The following is a 19643-nucleotide window of genomic DNA, read 5'->3' as shown; positions in this document are numbered from 1 at the left end:
CATTCTATTAAACGAGTGAATTATTGCACTTTGCAATAAAATCTTTTATAGATAACATTTCGGGCTTCAGCTCAATTTAAGTATGTAATTATTATCACAGGTACTTATTCAAAATGTAATGTAAAAACAAAAAAACAAACAGAGTTTCTCTAGGGAGTTTCTCATTGACATAATATATAAGGAGTTTCCGTTCTCTTAATACATCCATGGGAGTTTCTCTGGTTCACAAAACAGGCGCACCATATCCGGTCCGGCTGCGAAATCTGTCCGTCACCAGCGCCTCTCGTGTAAAAGCGTGTTTGAATGTGGCGTGTACGCATAGTACTTAACGCTAATTTAACAAAAATCACGTCTCAAATAAACTTAGGCAAACCTACAAGTGCTTTACGATTGTTAAATTCCGGAGCGTACTGCCGTTGTATACTCTCTGTGGACGTTACTCGCATAGCACCACGATACATGTCAAGTCAACCGAAGAGACTCTGCACTGAAAACATGAGCAAAACGATCGGAACTCACAACGGCACCTTTCACTGTGACGAAGTTCTCGCCTGTTTCTTCCTCCGTCAGCTACCTGAGTACAAGGTAGGTTTAGTATGCTGCGATAGTGGATTATAGAGAGATGATGGGAGCCAGGTGGGGGCCTGAATTGTTCCTTTAACTGCTGCTGTTGGAGTACAGTCTGTGTCGATACTACTTCAACCATGTTGATGAAACCCATTTATTTACTCAGCATTGGCGTATTTTTGGAGAACTTTATCTTTTATGTTTCTGTCCCACATCCCATGTAATTTTATAACGCTCCAAATGGGGGTGCTGCTGTACAGATAGATGGAGCTCCCAGGAAGATGACATAGACCTAATAATTCTAGTATAATCATACATTTTACAATTTAGGAGATAATGCAATAGCAAAAACACCTTAGTGTACAACCACTATAAACGTGTTCCTACATATGCCTACCACTTTAGGGGTATAACGTTTGTGACTGTTTAAAGTGAATTATTTTCTGAACATGCCTTAATCTAAATACAAATTACAACAGAAGTTAAGAAATTACCCATTTATCATGAATTGGATTTACCCTGTATTTAACTATGGCACAAACCCTTTCCTAAATGTAAACAAAGTTGCAGAGTCGGACCCACCACCAAACTTACACACCACAATAAAGAGGGCAGTTAAAATCCTCTGTCACATGATATATCATTTCATATAATGATATTGATATTTATGTTGATACAGTAAACGTTCTGGACAATGAATTGATAAAGTGTAGGCTAATCTAATCTAGCAAATTAAATACTCAACAAATCAAGGTACTTCATTACGTTGGTGTAAAAATGTAATGTCATAAAGCAGTATGGTTCAATGATTTGCAACGCAGCCCACATAGACCCAGCTATATTGAAGGGATAGCAAACACACTATAAACCGTGTAGCAAAATCTCTGACTATTGACTTGATGCCATGTCACAGTATATCATCTTTTTGCCCAACCCTACACCAAAACTTGTTATAGGCTGCATTGTGCACTTGACACTGAAACAGGAACCTGTTCCTATTTCACATATTTTATGGTAAGCTTCTAGCCCTTTTACCAATGACTGCTGATTTCTTCTATTCTTTTTCAGGTGTTGCTCAGAGGTATCTTTGTCTCTTTCTTCCATGGACAAAACATTACTTTTTATACAAAATAACATATTTATAAAGAGGACTTTCTACAACCGAGGCATGAAGACCATTCATAAATATAGAGTAGTCCTCTCAGACATCTGACTGTAATTAAGCTTTTGCAGCAGGAGATTCCAAACTTCTGAACGTTAGTATATGTTGGCAAAAATGATAGATTGTGCCCGTTAGAGCTCAAAACCTGCTACAGGCCTGCTTCCAGTCAGGTCACGCTCTTGCTATAATCAACAGTCTTGGTAGAATTCATTTAAATGCATTTGGCTCTTAGATTCATAAGGTTTAGAAAATCTAAATTGGACCTGTACATAAAATCCAGATGTAATTTCTTTCCCAAAAATCAGATGAAATCAGATGTTTGATGATAGATGATTGCGGATCTAAAAAACATTCTATTCATTGCACAGGATGCCAAGATCATTCGGACCAGGGATCCGGCACAGCTGGCAGAGTGTGACATCGTTGTAGACGTGGGAGGAGAGTTTGACCCAAAGAAGCATCGCTATGACCACCATCAGAGGTACAAGCTGCTGCAATGAGATTAAGTTTATTACGTTTTTGATTATAGTTGACTGGACTAAATGAACCAAGACTGGGGAATATATGAATTGTTATTGTTCATCACCTGTCATGGTAATCACATTGTGGGTTTATTTCAATATGGTGAATCATAATACAGTGTTTTTCTTAGGGCTGGGTATCGTTCAAAAATATTCAATACCGGTACTGATACCAATACCGACTTCGATACCGGTTCCTAAACGATACTTTTTTCGATACCAATTTTATAAAACAAAAAGAAATTACAACATTACAGCACAAATATTGTTATTTATTTTTCCAGCTCCTACTATGTCAGCCAGGCTCTGCGTAGAGTTTTTTTTCCGCCTGCCTCTACGACGTGTAACGTTAGACAGCCAATCACAAACATTATTAGATTTTGGTAGAAGCATGCTGCATGCTTATTGTCTCACTGACGCTGATGAGATTTACTCCTTAGGTTTAGTGAAATGTTTCAATTCCTGCTGAAAGTTACAGCTCAAGTTTGATATTTAAATTACCATGTAGTCCAATGTGGGGGCCTTCAGCCAAAGAACTTGATCTTATATTGTTTACATAACAGATATTGTAATATACATGAATCAATGTTGTAAGTAAGGAATGTTTATCATGCTATTTCTCTCAAATCACTCAACATTTACTGCATATGAAGGTAAAATAAATGCACACTGTGTTTTTTTAGTGATGAAAAAAACTACACAAACACTGTTAAATATGCTTCCTTCATGTCGACCATTTTGCCATGTCACAACTGCAAAGCATATAGGGGTAACTAATATTATTAACGGTGGCTCGTTCCATTTAGATGCGCCAGTAAGCCATGTAATTGAGGCAGCCACCATAATTAGTCTAATGAATTACACATGGTGTCTGCTGTGAAAAAGACCAGTGTTTTTTTATTAAAGATATTATTGGCCAATATAAGCTCAGATATGTCTGCATCAACTGGAGGTGAAACAGTTAGGCGTCTAATCGGTTAGAGGATCAATAGAAAATTAAGTGGCAACTATTGTTTTGTTTTTTTAGAGATTATTTTCTGGGGCTTTTCCCTTTATTTAATAGTGACAGTGGATAGACAGGAAAGGTGGGAAAGAGATGGGGGACGACACGCAGCAAAGGGCCGCAGGTTGTATTCGAAACCGGGCCGCTGCCAAGGACTCAGCCTACATGGGGCGCACGCTCTTACTGGGTGAGCTAGAAGTCGCCGCAAGTGGCAACTATTTTAATTATTTAATTCATTGATTATTTTTATCGAGTATATTTTCAAGCAAAAATTCCAAATCGTCATTTGCAAATATGAGGATTTGCTACTTTTCTCTGTTTTATATCATTAAACTGAATATCTTTGGCTTTTGGACTGTTATTCAGACCAAAAAAGACCGGCATTAATTGATAATCTGATAATCTGATTAATCAAGAAAATAAAAATCGTCAAAATCTATTATGTTGTGAATGTTGTGAGGCCTATGTTCAAGAAGTTTTGATACCCATATTAGCCTTTATAGACCTGGCTTTAAGTTCTAATCGCCCCTGTCATGGCTTCCTGAACTCTAGACTGGGAAATTAAACTAGATTTCAGACCTGTTGCTCATTCTTTGTTGTCCAGAAAACAAAGTGTAAAGAATCATATCCTCTTTAGCTGGGGTCCAGGAGGAGAGAGTATTAAATATACTGTGGCTTTTGTTCTGACATCCTTAAAGCACCCTAATTGCATGAATCATGAAGGAGCACGCTCTATGTTCTTTGCTAAGTTTCCTGCCAAAGTTCCTTCCGAATGATTGCATTCACTCGAAGTCTCATCACGTTGAGTAATCAGCCTATTCCAGATGTCTTGTCAGCTTAATGTCCTGATGCTAATCAGAGATAGCTTTTATGACCATGGTGATAAAGATATGCCAGGGCTCTCTTCCTAGCGGGTGGTTAGTGATAATTAGCGCTCCTTCAATTGAACGCTCCCCTGCTGTTGGTTCACGAGGCTCAGAAGCTGCCATGACACTGTCAGGGGCCGCAGGAGAATGTGGCTGTCACTCACATGCATGGATGTGGGCAAGATGGTTTTGATGGGAGGGATGGATGTAAGTGGGCTCGAGTGCTGGAGGAAATTAGAGAGGGAGATGATGAGAACAGAGTCCTCATTTAAAAAAAAAAAACAGTGACAGTGCACAGATGAAGTTGACAGCAATATCAATACAACACAGTAAGAATTTAAGAGCCTGAAATTAAACATGATTTTTTTTATATGATTCAGTAGCTTCCCAGTAGTGTTCCTTTTTAATTCAAATCCAAACATTCACATTTTAGTCAAAGTATGTTTTTAAAATGCTGTTTTCCCAAGTCTTTCTAAATCTTGACGTGACCTGAAGGATTCTGTATGACGATTAACGCTTTAGTGCAGTACAGTAACTTGGATGTGGGTCGTTTCGGGCCAATGATTGGAGAAGCTGACAGGAAGCTAAGCAGTGTACTGCTGTGGACTCTATGTTAGGTTGAATCGAAAAGTTGCACAATAACACAAACTTTGGTTCACCATAGTTTGTGTTATTGTGTGACTTTGGTTCTAACTAATTGATTGAGGCAGCGGTAGCAACTCCTGTGTTCTGCAAGGTAAAATTACAGTTTTTGTCAAAGAAGTCTGGTGTCTTTGAATAGAGCGATATGTACTGCTGTAGTTAGGGGTACCATCAAAATTTATTTTAGCCACCTAAAAAAAGGGATATATTTACTATATCCACTATATTTAGAATATTTTCAGCGCTTTATCTTGCCGTCAGACAGCCCCACCAGACTCCATTGACAAAACAATGATTTCACCTCGCAGAACATGGAAGTTGCTGGTTTACCATTACAAATCTTACTAAAATCATTGTCTCAGAAAGGAAGGGGTTAAACCAGCAATGGGCCAGATACAATTACAGTTTCTGAAGCGCTCCTATAAAGCGATTTAGTCTACAGTACTGAAGGTCACAGTGAGATCTAAATGAATTAAAACGAAACATTACCCGACATCTGCCTTTTCAAAGGAGGACCAAATGATAATTTTTTTAGCAATGTTTTTTTATATATATATATATATATACTGCAGGCCAAAATTCCTGTCATTTTATGGGACAACTGGCCTCAGAATGATGGGTTTTATTTTCAAGTGCTTGAGTTTCTCAAGTCATTGAGTTTCTTGTGATGCTTTGAGTAGGGGATAGATTCATGAATCATCATTTTGTGCATAGTAAATAGTATGCAATAAAGCCATTCTGTCTAATGATATAGTGATTTGTATAAGAAAGTGGTGCAGTATGGGAAACACACTACAATATAAGTATGTTCAACCAATGCTTAGTAATAATTAATTCTTCTCAAATATTTCCAACTCTTGTTTTTTGTATTCTACTTTGCTCACTCACCTTAGTTTAGTTATTTATGGTAAACGCTAGTTTACCATCTTTGACTTCACACCAACTGTTTGATTAACTGGGAATCTTTTTCAGCCATTTTTCCTCATTTCCTCTTGCTTATTCACTCCCATCTCCTGATAATCAGCATAGAAATGCCTCAGCCTGGCCTTGGCCAATTAGTCCTTTAATGGCAATGATTACCCCCTGCTTCACTAGCATGTCACTCATTCATTTGATGGGCTGTTTTCCGCTGTGCCACAGCCCAAGCATCCTAATTAAGCCTGAATTAAATGACCAGCAGTGGCTGGGTGCTGGAGCCCACCCATCTAAGCACGTGGCTGAGGAAAGACCTCCGGTGGCTTCTATTCATATGTGTTCACGCTTACTAACACGCCAGAGCATGCTTTCTCTTTCTCCGGTCAATGCAAACTCGCTCTCTGAAGCTGAGGAGAATATTTATAGATGCCAGTGCCTTTAACACTAATGTTTAATCTCCCAAGACTTGCATATCATCTGCCTTTACAGTTTTAGCAATAATATTGTAAGCTGTTTTATGATGTTTCACATTTGTGTACATTGTGTTTGTCGACATATCGTAGCACATGTCAAACAAGTTGATTACTTCAGCTCATAATTTGATTTAATTAGATTTTTTTTCACATAGATGTAGATAGATGTACTGTTCCAGATCACTTGGATAGAAATCACTTATGTAATAACCAATTACCTACAGTATAGGCTGTTTCATAACATCGTACATACTAAGGTTGTCAAAAGTATCAATATTTTTTTTTTCTGATACCACTTGTTTAATACAATATGATCTCCATTAATAATACATTCAATAGTATCGAAAGTACAGAAACTATAAAAAAACAGATGTACCATCAGATTTTCAATCCAACAATCACTACACATTATTATAAACATGTTGATATATGTTCAGTGACTTTTTCTGTACCAACACTGTGTGCAGATTGTTAATAAAAGAAAAAGAAAACAAATATTCTATTTTGTGTGCCTAGGATTTTGTTTTCTTTTACCATGGTATCGAAAGAGCTATCAAGTATCGTTTTTTAAGTAAACAATTGTGGTATTGTGACATTAGTACATACTGTACAAGCTATAGACAGTTTTTATATAATTAATTTTTTCAACCACTTGAACAGAATATTATCCTGCGTTAAAAGGCCATCTCTATTTATGCTGGTGTCAGCTAACAGTCTTCCCTGTCTTCAGGACCTTTGCAGAGAGCTTCCACAGCCTTTGTCCAGAAAAGCCATGGGTGACCAAACTCAGCTCAGCAGGCCTGGTCTACGTACACTTTGGTCATCAGCTGCTGACTCAGCTGACGCAACTTAAGGAGGGCGACAGGGAGCTGGAGGTGCTCTATGACAAGGTGAGAGGAAGAAGATGACGGATTTATAGCTGGCAGTGGATTAGCAACCATTGTGTTTATTCACAGCACAAACACCTCATTGTTTTCTCTGGCCTCACTCGTATCAAAAACATTGCCTCGGCTGATGAATTGAACCTAAACACTGTCAAAGAGGAAAGCTAGCTCGTCAGTTACTTTGGTAAAATTAATTACAATGGAAGGGCACTCATCTTTGTGCATTATGTCCATGTTGGTGGTTTTAAAAACAGAAACCATGCAGTCACTGTGTGTAGAACATGCAGAATATTTATTGTTCAAGTTTATGACATTTTGCCTCCATCCGACAGTTGTCAGTAGATGGTGATTGATTATAAATAAAAAGACATAGATGGTGATGTGGCAAAGTTCCTCTGCCAGATTCAAACCGTGGACACTGCAGTTATATTTAATGCATTCTAGAGAGCTGGGCCAGCAGGAGGCCTCAACACACAGAACATTTTGATTGCCAGGCACATTAAGCCAGCCAAATCGTAGGTCAACCAGAAGTATTAGCAATATTAACTCATATTATCATTGACCTTTTGTCGTGTCAGTTTGGTTTTAAGCCCCAAATAATCCTTTGGGTTCTGGGGATTTTAGGATGCCTGGTCCTCAGCCAGTTCAGACAAACCAAATCTCTGTTTTTGCCCCAAAACTTCCACTTGTAAAATGTCAACTGTGTTTTGTGATTGACCTGCCGATGGTACTGAGGAGTTGACTTTTTTATCCCTAAATATGTCTACTTATCTGCTCCTCTTCCACTTCTTTCTGAAGCGTTGCCATTGAACTGTCACAAGCACTTTTATGGCAAAAAACGATCACTCTTGCATGGCGTTTATATGAGCGCTGTCATAATTTGACATTTTGAAAGGGTTGTATCCACATTATCACCATTTTCTTGAAAGCACAATGAGCATGTCAGAAACCTGGGTGTTAGTATTGATGCCAATCATCACATCGCCGCAATTACGAAGACTGCTTTCTACCATTTAAGAAACCTTTCCAAACAGAGGAGGAGCTTCCTGTCCCAGTCTGACTCCGTGGTCCATGCATTCATCTCCAGCAGATTAGATTACTCTAATAGCCTTTTTGGAGCACTTCCTAAAAAGACATTAGGTAGGCTCCAGCTCATTCAGAATGTAGCAGCATTAGAGTGCTAACTGGGACTTGGGCAATAGAACAAAAGAAAAAAGGGATTTACTGCCAATTCTTCCTTTTCATGATTGGCATAAACATAAAACATCCGATTATTATCCACATCCATGTCATTACAGGTTTCTAACCTCTCATGTCACCTGTCTCTTCCAATTCCTTGCAGCTGTATGAGAACTTTGTGGAGGAGGTGGATGCTGTAGACAACGGCATTTCACAATGTGACGGGGAGGCCCGCTACTCCATCTCCACCATGCTGAGCGCACGTGTCGGCCACCTGAACCCACGCTGGAACAGCAAGAGTCAGGATACTGAGGTAAGAAATTGCATGACTCTGAATGTATACTTGCACTTAGCACACAGACCGGTCTGCAGCACTTTAATTATATATCTTTTAAACTAAAGGTCACAGATAGCATTAAATGTGTGTGGGTCTGTATCTGTGATATAAGATTATATAAGAAGATATAAGAGTCTTTGTCTCATCTCATCTTCAACCACTTATTTGGGGTCAGGCCACGGGGGCAGCAGCGTTTGGACCCCAAACTTCCCTTTCCCGAGCCACATTGACTAGCTCTGGCTGGGGGATCCCGAGGCGTTCCCAGGCCAGGTTGGAGATATAATCCCTCCACCTAGTCCTGGGTCTTCCCCGAGGCCTCCTCCCAGCTAGACGTGCCTGGAACATCTCCCTAGGGAGGCGCCCAGGGGGCATCTTCACCAGATGCTCAAACCACCTTAGCTGGCTTCTTTCGGAGCAAAGGAGCAGCGGCTCTACTCCAAGTTCCTCACGGATGACTGAGCTTCCCATCCTATCTCTAAGGGAGACGTCAGCCACCCTCCTGAGAAAACCCATTTCGGCCCCTTGTACCCGCAATCTAGTTCTTTCGGTCATGACCCAGCCTTCAGGACCATAGGTGACAGTAGGAAGGAAAATTGGCTAGTAGATCTAGAGCTTTGCCTTCCGGCTCAGTTCTCTCTCTCATCACAACAGTGCGGTAAAGCGAATGCAATACTGCCCACGCTGCTCCGATTCTCCGGCCAATCTCCCACTCCATTGTGTCCTTTCTCGCGAACAAGACCCCGAGGTACTTGAACTCCTTCCCTTGGGTTAGGGACTCAACCCCCACTCTTTTGTTTTCCTGCTGAGAACCATGGCATCAGATAAGAGTCTTTGTGTCTTGGTGTTTTAATTTAAAGACCAAATGACTTCACAAGGGATGAAACATTAGGAACACCCCTCAAATTGCAGATATTTCCTATTGGAATTTAGAAATACAGGGTTAAGGTTTAGTGGAGAGGGTTAATAATTGTGCCCAATGAATGTCTTCACTTACACAAAATAGAAATGGTAATGTCAAATTTTATAACAAGGTGTAACTAACACATTTTATCAGAAGGTGGGGTGAGATCATGTGAGAACAGTGCCTGGCTTTCTACAGAATGACTCGAGTGCACTCTGGGTATTACAACAGAGGTGTGACTTTTCTGTGTCTCATTAGTGCAGGAGGAGGATGCCTGCATGGAAACAGCACCTACCTTTCTGCATGACGATACTTGCAGCCTGGCTTTGCATATATGTTGACCAATTTCTTTTTCCCATCATTGGGGCGGTCTCAGTGGAGTAGCTGGCCTATTCGTTATTTTCACATTTCAGTTCACATGATTGTGATTCTTGTCCTGGCACTTCCTCCAATCCCCCCCACTAACTCACACAGTGAGGCAAGACAGCTCTGAGGGATCAGAAAAAGTGAGAAATATTTGTTTTGAAAAATGTTTGGCGGAAGACTTGATAGTATGGAGTCAGATCAGTCTTATGTTATTGAATGCACACAGAATAATCCACAAATGTATTTCTATCTATCCACATAAATATTTTTCAATGCACACAAAAATAGTTATCGTCGTGTAGCCTGGTTGACACCAGACCCTTCTCAGTTGTAACTGAGAGTGGGTCTGGGCAAGCTTCATTAGCAGCCCATTTCCAAAGGGACGCCGCTCAAATGCCTCTGGGTGCAATTGGATAGTCCTTCAACCAATCAGACCAACGATCCGGGTGACGTAGCAGCGACAGCGGCATCAACAGGTTGCTGCGCTTCGGTGGCCGTCATGTTGAATGTAAACAAAAAGCTGCTTGCCGTCGCTGCGCTATCATCATCGTGTAAAGCTCGCCTCAACGGTTGTGATTTGGAAATTTGGAAAAATTGGAAATGTGCTTGAATGGGCTCTTGGCCAGACTCAAATTTGCTGGAAGTTCGTCAGGGTTTTTCCAGGCTAATCGTCTTATATAAATGTAAAACAAGTCCACATATAAAAAAATAAGGTTTGCAAGTGTATTTCTGATGCACACCCACATTTCTTATTTTAAATCAATGTAGTAGAAATCCACAAATATATGTTTTTAAGAGTATTTGCAATTTTCCTCAAAAACATATTTGGATGTCGTTACATGTATATACAAATTGTTGAACCTGCATTTACAAACTGCTTGTCGGGAACTTGCATTTTTTGTGTTTTTGACCCCTGTGAGACCCCTGTGAGACCCCTACCATGGCTCGATTTAAAAAATGCATTTTTTCCTCAACATGAATTATCTGATTTCAATCTGATGGCTCCTTCCATTTCAGCCAATCATGTAAGCGTAGATTGAGGGTATCGTTCAATGTGATCATGTAGCGATTTATTTTATATATAGGTTTGTTTTACATTTTTATACAAGATAACTATTTTTGTGTGCATTGAAGTTTATAGATGTGGAGAGAGTCATTACAATCCCGAAATATGTATGTGAATCCTTCTCTGTCTGTGTGCATTCAACAGTGGCTGTTGCTGATAATTGAAGAACCTAATGGATTTTTGTATCTTCTCCATCCACGACTGTTAAAATTCAATTCACTGCAGCCTCCACAATCCGATGCATGCGGATTAGACTTCTGCCTGACAAACCGTGTGTGCATGTGTTTGTGACAGCATGTATTTGTGCCTCTCTTTCTTTGTCATGCTCTCGAGTGTCTGCTCACGAGACTATGAGAGAGTGAGTTCAGACTGGTGTTTGTGCAGCACATGATAGGAAGCTGATGAAGCAGGACTGCAAGGATTACTGCAGGATGGTTGGTTTATCTGGCACACGGTCTCACTTGTATTTGACATCAAACTGTGTTGGAATTCAGAGTGGGCTTGCCGCAGTAGTCGGTGCTACCTGGTGTTACACGGTGTTTAGGCATACACCAATTACATTTCTTGACCATTGTCGTTTTGCTTTTTTTTAATAGAAATAAAACCCATTTAGTTCCTTAGTTTGCATATCAGCGCCCACATGAAAGTGTCTGCTCCGCTCCATGCAGCAGCAGCAGCACCACCACAGAGTAGCAGAAGTCACATTTCACTCATAACGCGATGAAACCGACAAGACGATGATGGAGGATTTGGTGTCAAAGTGAAAAGCAGAAGTGCAGAATCCAATCATTTATATCATATATATTTATATTGTTTATAATAGATCATCAGTGTTTTCTTGCCAGATTCACTTGCAGCTTGTGAAGAAAATAGACCAGAAACTAGATCGTGAGCCAACCGTGAAGCTCCGCACAGCTTTGGTGGCGCTTTGTGGCACTTTGCGGCGCTTTGCGGCGCTTCCGCCTTCTGTCTCAACCCGGCAGCTGACAAAATGGGCCACGTGGCAAAAGCTCGACCGGAAAGCCGGAGCAGAGGTGTAATAACACCGTTGTTGTTACAAGTTCATTAACCGGTGAGAAAAATTTTCACTGTGGCATCCCTAATTCAGAGGTGGTGTAGTCTTGCATTGCAAGACCTTTCTCTACAGCGCTGTGTCAGCGCTGCAGTATGGGCTGGCTACACCACCAGGAAAAAACCCTCTGGCTTGTTTGTATTTCTTTAAACCAATGACATATAAAGTTTATTCAGTTTATTTATTATTTATTTCTGCCTTCATGATATGATATTACTCTCACATTCTTACATTGTATTTATTGCATTTATGTCTTCACATGTTTTTACCAGGAGGGTTTCAGAAAGGCTCTGAAGATGGTTGGGGAGGAGTTCCTGGATCGTCTGGAGTACTACCAGTCCTCCTGGTTGCCGGCTCGTGCGGTGGTGGAGGAAGCCGTTAAGGGAAGGCATCAGGTACAAGACTGTCCAATCTAATGTGTGCGTTTTATTTGTTTGTCCTTTTGTTAAAATTGTAAATTGGCACTTGGGTCCTGAAAAAGACAGTTCTGAATCCATCAAGATTGATTTTCCATTGGACTTGTCACCTTATTTTATTAAAGAAATACCGCAAGAAAATAAAACATTTAATAGTGCATCATATATGCATCAGCATCGATGGGATTCTCCCCGTTCTCATGTTTGTTCCTTGTATGTGCATTTGTTAAATGGTATAGATGAAATGATTTTAATTTGATTGTGCATTGCAATGTACAGTATTAATGTATTGGTAATACAGCCAATAATACTAAACATACCGATCATCAAATAACTGTTGATCCATCATTAATAATAGATGGGAGATCCCTATAAACCCCAGTCTCGCACTGCCAGACCTTCCTCCTCAGCGCTGTGGAGGAGGGTCTGGCTAGTCCACACAGCATTCCGGGATGGGAGAGAAATGTGCTCTGGTTTATTGGCATTTCTTTAAACCAATCACAATCGTCTTGGGTGGTGCTAAGTGCCTGACGCAGCAAAATTGCCGCTGCAAAATTGCCTCGGGAAGGAACTTGTTTTGGTGGAACGTGCACATAGGGAGGCGAGCTCTGGAATTAAAATGGCTGTCGAGTGTGTGATGAGAATTTTACTCAAAAAAAAAAAAAAAGATAAACATAATTTGATTGTCGGTTCCAGCTCGGAGGATGTTTCCCGAATCGACCGAGTTTAGAATGCCAACACAAATTGAAAATGGAATTCAGCGTTGAAAAACTTGTATCGGCACTGAAAAAGATATTATTAAAAGATGTTCCCCTGGAAAAGATATCATAAAACACATTGACAGTTCAAGTTTTCATTTAAATGGCAAATTGTGTTTTCGGTGCTTAAAACTTAAGACTCGGTTCTGGCTCCATTTTATTCTAGTTAGATCATATATTATACTATTATGTATTGTATATTATGTATAATAGGGGTGCATGATTCAGAAAATGTCACGATTTTATATCGATTTTTAGGCTCAAGATTCGATTCAAAATCGATTTTCGATTCAAAAATGATTCTCGGTTAAAAATAACGATTCACAGTATGTAAATGTAGTTACTTTTCCCATGTGATTGCAGTAGACATACAATTTAAAAAAAAATATTAAATTTGGAATTCTATGAATCAATTTTGAATGGGTAGAGCTTGAATCGCGATATGAATGTGAATCGATTTTTTTTTTGCACACCCCTAATGTATAAGCTGTAAGGATCAGGCGATAGTATTTTCTTTCTCTTTATTCTAAATGACACTGAAAGCTGCTGCTGCCTCTCTACTGTACCATCTTGAACTTTAGTTACACAACATTTTCTGGTTTCCAGGTAGATCCCAGTGGGGAGGTGGTGATGTTCTCCCAGGGAGGGTGTCCCTGGAAGGAACATCTGTTTGCCCTGGAGAAGGAGCTCAAGGTGGAGGCGCCCATCAAGTTTGTCCTTTACCCCGACCAGAATGGACAGTGGAGGGTCCAGTGTGTCCCCGCTGGGCTCAACACCTTCCAGAACAGGTCATTTTATAATTCTAAATGCATGAACTACAAATGCTTTTAAATAAATGTGTTTGCCATTACTTTTATCATAATTTTGGGCTATTTATTGTGAAACTGCAATACTTTTTTTCTCTTGTCTACCACTCTTGTGTATTTACCTTTCTTTCATTATATGCTAATTTCTTTTTTCCTTCTCATGGTCTTACTCTTTTTATATAATGTAAATCACTAAAATTGTGTTTTAGCCATACTTATAAATATCTTACCTTTCCTTGCCTTGTGCACCAGTCCCTGCTGCTGTTGTTTTGTCATCTTTTAGCAATAATGAAGTACCTCAAACTCTCAAGCCCGACACTTAAGCGAAATAGGCCTCATCCATGCTCATTAAATCCTATTAGTATTCTTGCCTTGCCGCTTTGTACATAATAACAGCGATGACAAGACAAAGACCCTCTGTTTGAATTTGTCAGATGGTTCTACCTCTGACGTCTGTGTTTATTACCTCTGGAGGGGCATTGTTTACCTGAAGAGCCTCTCGCACTCCGACACCCAACGCTGCTTTAAGAACGCCATCAGCATCCCCACAGGAGTCCTGTAGTTGGTGTGTTCTTTAACTGCATCCCAGCATACAGCACACATTATGAATATATGGCCAAGAAAACGTGCTCCAGGCTTATCCTATCCTATCTTCTGTGGAGATACTCGTCTTTATAGCTGCTTGCTTTATAGTGTTTAACATCTTTATATATATATATATATATATATATATATATGCAAAACACATTTTCAGTTTGATCTTTCATCATATACTGACTAAACATGAGCTGTTGCATAGAATGCTTCATTTAACATTTGGTGCAGAAAATCCCTCCAGCAGCCGTGTTGCTTCCTTGATGTTTTTTAATGCTGGATTTTGTTCTTGTGCTCAGAGGTTTGATGACTTGTGCTGTTTGATATCGATCCCTGCTTTTCAACGTGGTAGCAGTTAGTTTTCACCATGTGTACATAAGCACCATTGACTGCGGTGGAAGAATATTGGCAGTGAGTAGAGATGAACAGTATTGCCAAGAGAGGGGTTCTGATAGCTAGTTTCATCTCAAATCCGCTTTCACGTTCGGCAAAATACCCCGATTTGTTATTTATTTATTATGTATTACCAAAGAGCAGTGTGAAACCTATAGGCAGGCTTCTCAGTTTTATCCACTGGTTAAAATAACAGACATCACCAGCGACACAGTAGTTCAGCTGTAGCTAATTAACATTAATTCAGTAAGGACTCAAATGAAAAGCTTGGATGTTCTCTGGTTAATGTGCTCTGTGCAGCTGGTGTCTTTATTCAGCCAAAGATTGTTGTGTGAAAATGCGAAAATACACATCACACTGTTTGACTGTCACACCTTCCACCCCTCCCGCTGCCGATTCTCATCAGGCGGCAGCTCTTTCAACTAAAAAGATAGGCACGTGTTCATGGTGGTGGAGCACTTCAGAGATTTTATTTAATGCAAACATGGCGGTTGGTGTGGAGCTACATGAGAACAATGGCTTGTGCGATGGATAAAACAACATACTGTAGCTCCAGATGGCTCTTTCTCTGGGTGGCCTGCTTCCTCCCAGTGGGCATGTGCCGACTATGCGAAAGTGGTGTTGTTATCACCTGTGTCCCTGCTAGTGCACCTGGGGGGAAAAGGTCTATTTTTATCAGCATCACATTGCTAAGGAAATGTTAGCCAGGGGAAGGAAGAGAACAGTGGAAGCAGTCCTTACCCTGAGATGTACTGTATAGAATGATACTGTAGGTTGACAGCAATATGAGCTGAACCAGACCATCTCTCGAAAAACACACTGGCTGCTGTCATTCTCACTGTATTGGGGCTTTAAATTATTATATACATTATATTATTCAGATTATTTGTTGTTTATTTTATTATCTTTTTTGTTCGATGAATTGTTCGCCCAACAAAATGTCAGAAAATAGTGAAAAATGCCAACACTATTACCGAGAGTCCCTAGGTGACAACTTTAATGTCCGACAAACGCGAAAGATTGAGTGAGAGTGAAAGAAAGAAAATAGTTGCAGATTTATTTTGTTGTCAATCCACCTATTTAATTAAATCTCTCTAAAATGAGTGACACCATACATTAAAGGTGAATGAAAAGCCATCATGTTTCTGTCTTGAAGAAGTGGAAAAATGAAACTTGTAGTGAGGAAGTGATAAAATTGAAATAATTTCCTTTTAAATGGAGCAAAATGATGCACGTTTACCGCCCCCTTTGGCCCTGTAGTGATACCAGTTGGCTAAATCACAGGTATGGCCCATGTTTAAAGCTACATTGTGTAAGAATTTCTCCTGTCTAGTGGTGAAATTGTATATGACAACCAACTGAATATTACTTTCTAGCCCTTCCCATTCCGATCATGTTTTAACTGCTACGGTGGCCGAACCCGAAATTAGCTCTTAGTATCTCCATCGTTTACACGCAGCTGTTCTAGCCACTGCAAAATTAACTTTGGTCTTGTTGCTTTGCCTGTCGCGTTGTCATTTTAATTCTCTTTTTCGCTTCCCTGGCGAAAAAATCCCCCCCTGGCATTCGTCACGGTGCGGGGTGCCACTGAGTGTAAAAGGGCGAAAGGCAGAGGTATGTTCCTCTTTGGCTAATGTATTTTAAAGATGGAGGCGCTACATGGCTGCCGTCATTCGAGCGAGTGGCTCGTATGTATTCTGAATGATTCTGAATGTCAGATTCTACGCTTATGAGAATACTTTGATTAGTTGGTGGAAGTAATTACACATGAATGAGCACATATTTGTGAAAGAACAAAGGGTTTTTGCCAAGAATCAACAAAAAAGATTACACAATGTAGGTTTAAAGGAAAGAAATATGGGAAGTGTGTCCATTAATTATGAGCCAGCAAGCTGCAGAGGGATTCAAGTGTCTCTTGTTGTCTAGGAGAGGAAGTCTAAACAGAAGGTTCAAGTTCTGTAAAACCACTGAACATATGAAGATAATATTTTATGTTTTAATGACCTGTTATCTCCAGTATGCCCAATCTTTTTTTCTATTGAAGCACAAAGTCCCAGTATCTGTCTTGTTATGGTACAGTAAAGGTCTTGGGAAGGTCTTGAAAAGTGAATTTAATTGTTGTCTTATTTTTAGACAGGTCATCTTGAGAATCAGAGCTTCCTGGCCTGTCATAGTAACAAGTCACCCCCCTCCTACTCCCTCTCTCATTACAAGCCCTATTGACCTTTCCTCTTGAGCTCATTATCCACCCTAACTGTGGAGCTATCGATTGGCTGTTTCATTTTACAGGGATTAGTGGTTTTCCATGCTTTTCTCCCCAGGTTCTCCTATGCTGGTCTTAATAGGCTTACGATTGTGTAGACTTGAGATAATGGCATGGGCAGTAGACTTGCAGTTTCAGTGCACATGTACATGTTCACTTGTGAAGCTCCTTGCTCTCTGACTATTAGAATTGTAGAGGATGTTTACAGGATGTCAGTACATATTCAAAGGGAAGCAGAATGTCTGGGAAATAAACTTAAAAGAGAAATACTTTTCAAAATACAGCTGCATGTGACAGAGAGGAAGAGGGGCCTGAGGTTGGCATAACTTATTATTAAAAAAAAAAAAAAAAATCAAATCTGATGCCTTTGGTGGATTTAGCCAGTTTTGTAAGGCTTTTAAAAGTCTAGTTTCAGAAGCAGTGGCGAGAGGTGAGCGATGAAGTGATGAATCAAAATAAAACATATTTTGAGAATGACAGGGGTCTAAGGTAGTGGATATAATAACCCCATCAAGGCAGAATGACACACATGCACACACACAAAAGCGAACTGGTAATGTGTTTTAAATGACATGCCAGGCAGTTGATGGAGATGCCCCCTGCAGTGGGTGGTAAATGAGCTGCTCTACATTTTTATGAATTTTCAGCCTCCGTGTGTTACACCCAGAGACACTTTTTCGAGGTCAGCTTGTGAACCCTTGCAGAGCCAATCGTTTGTAAGATTGCCTGTTTACTATCGCCATCCCGACTATGGTGCCGATCTGTGATTTTCCAAATTACTGGAGAAGAATCAAGCCAAGTCTATTTGCTGGGTCTGATTGTAGGGGTCACTGAAGGTTTACCTTTGATGGCAGCAGTTCACCTCAGGTCAGGTCATAAGATCGGAATCCAGAGTAATCCATGTCTGAAATGAATAAATCAAATCAAATTTCATTTGTTGCAGTTTACTTTCCCAAGTAATTGATTAATTAATAAAATGTCAGAAAGGCAACGAAAAAAACGCAAATCTTCACATTTGAGAAGCAGCAAAGGCTTGTTTGCTTGAAAAGTGACCAATTGGCTGAAGTCAATTGTCTAATTGTTGCAGTTTTATTCTGTTCTTTTATTGATATTTCATTGACATAATTCATAACCATAATTCAAGACCAGAATTGTGTTTTGTAATTGTAGTTTTGCTGGTTGTGCAGACATTGTACAGCACAGTGTGTTTTGCCAAAGTGTCAACAGGAAGTGAGCAATGGACCACAGAGTGTCCATCTGTATACCAACTTGCCCTTCTGTCTTCCTTGTCCCAGGCTGTCCCTGCTAGAAGAGTGGCGTGGCGTTCGCGATGAAGCACTGTCGGAGCTCAGCGGGATTAAGGGCTGTATCTTCGTCCACGCTGGAGGCTTTATTGGCGGGAACAAGAACCAGGAAGGAGCCCTGGAGATGGCCCGGAGGACCCTGCAGGCCGCTGCCCAGTCCCCTGCAAACGGAAGCAGCTGAAGGGTCAGCGAGGATAGCCAACAGCACATTTTGTCCTCGGGGTCAGTCTTTAGAGAGGATAGCAAGGATTAAAATGTTAGTTCACTGTCTTGCAGCTTGTTCGTCCCAGACAGGGCTAATGTTGTTTTGTTCAGCCTTGCCAGGACGGGGATGGTATGGAAATGGCAGCCACATTACCTTGGACCAGTTCCCTAAATACCTATATTCCAACACAGGCCGACTCTGAAATTATCATGTTTCATTATTATTCTTCTCTCTGTTTGTATACACGTGGATCTGTTTTGTTGTTTATTTGCAATAAAAGACTATTTGGATTACATTCTGGTCTTTTGTAAACATGTCAGTATTAGTTTAAATCCAGCACTAAAGCGATTGTTTTTCCAGCTCTGCTCACATCTCTCTTCTTTTACCGTCAAGGAAATATGATGCAGACTGTCTGGCCCACCAACTTCACCATCTTCAAAAGCCTGTGAATGCCACGGCTTTACCTTTCAAGGGTCGATTTATATGGGCACAGTGGTTCACTCTTTCATTTCCAGCATGCTGACATTAACTGTAGCACTACAAAGCGATACAGAGGCTACAAGATCAAAGCATTAATAATGAGGCCTGATTAATTCAGAATTCTTTTTTTCGCCAGACGCCACAAAGAGGTGCTTCTTATGGCAGCCGGTGTCGTGACAAGGTTACCGGCAGTGGGACGAGCCGTGCAGTAATAAAGTCGGGGGATGTGCCTTGAATTTTCTCATTAATACTCCAGATTTTCTTCCCCCCTTATCTCTACCTGTTACTCATCCCTTATTGCATTCTCCACAACGCTGCCCTTCTGCTGCTCTTGCCTTACACAACATATTGCTCGATAATTTCATTGCTGTGCATTTTATTTCCATCAGTGCCAGTGTCGCTGTGCAAAGGCCACAGCAGTTTGTCATTCGTTGTGTTTAGTGGGGACTGTTCTTTCTTCAGTGACGAGA

The 19643-nt window shown here is 40.3% G+C and overlaps 1 protein-coding gene across 1 annotated transcript; it reads left to right on the top strand.

The window, feature by feature from the left end:
* Nucleotides 1-303: 303 nt before the first annotated feature.
* On the top strand, nucleotides 304-18988 carry myg1 (myg1 exonuclease). The gene is made up of 8 exons (XM_036002312.1): nucleotides 304-585; nucleotides 2098-2210; nucleotides 6880-7039; nucleotides 8376-8525; nucleotides 12227-12349; nucleotides 13735-13916; nucleotides 18480-18710; nucleotides 18813-18988. The coding sequence occupies exons 1-7, from the start codon at nucleotides 304-306 to the stop codon at nucleotides 18667-18669; spliced, it is 1200 nt and encodes a 399-aa protein (XP_035858205.1). The 3' UTR covers nucleotides 18670-18710; nucleotides 18813-18988.
* Nucleotides 18989-19643: the final 655 nt, after the last annotated feature.

Source organism: Sander lucioperca, chromosome 6 (genome assembly GCF_008315115.2).
Source record: "Sander lucioperca isolate FBNREF2018 chromosome 6, SLUC_FBN_1.2, whole genome shotgun sequence".
In the NCBI taxonomy this organism is placed as follows: Eukaryota; Metazoa; Chordata; class Actinopteri; order Perciformes; family Percidae; genus Sander; species Sander lucioperca.
Note: the sequence above shows the minus strand (reverse complement) of the source record. Positions and strands in the feature narration are given on the sequence as shown.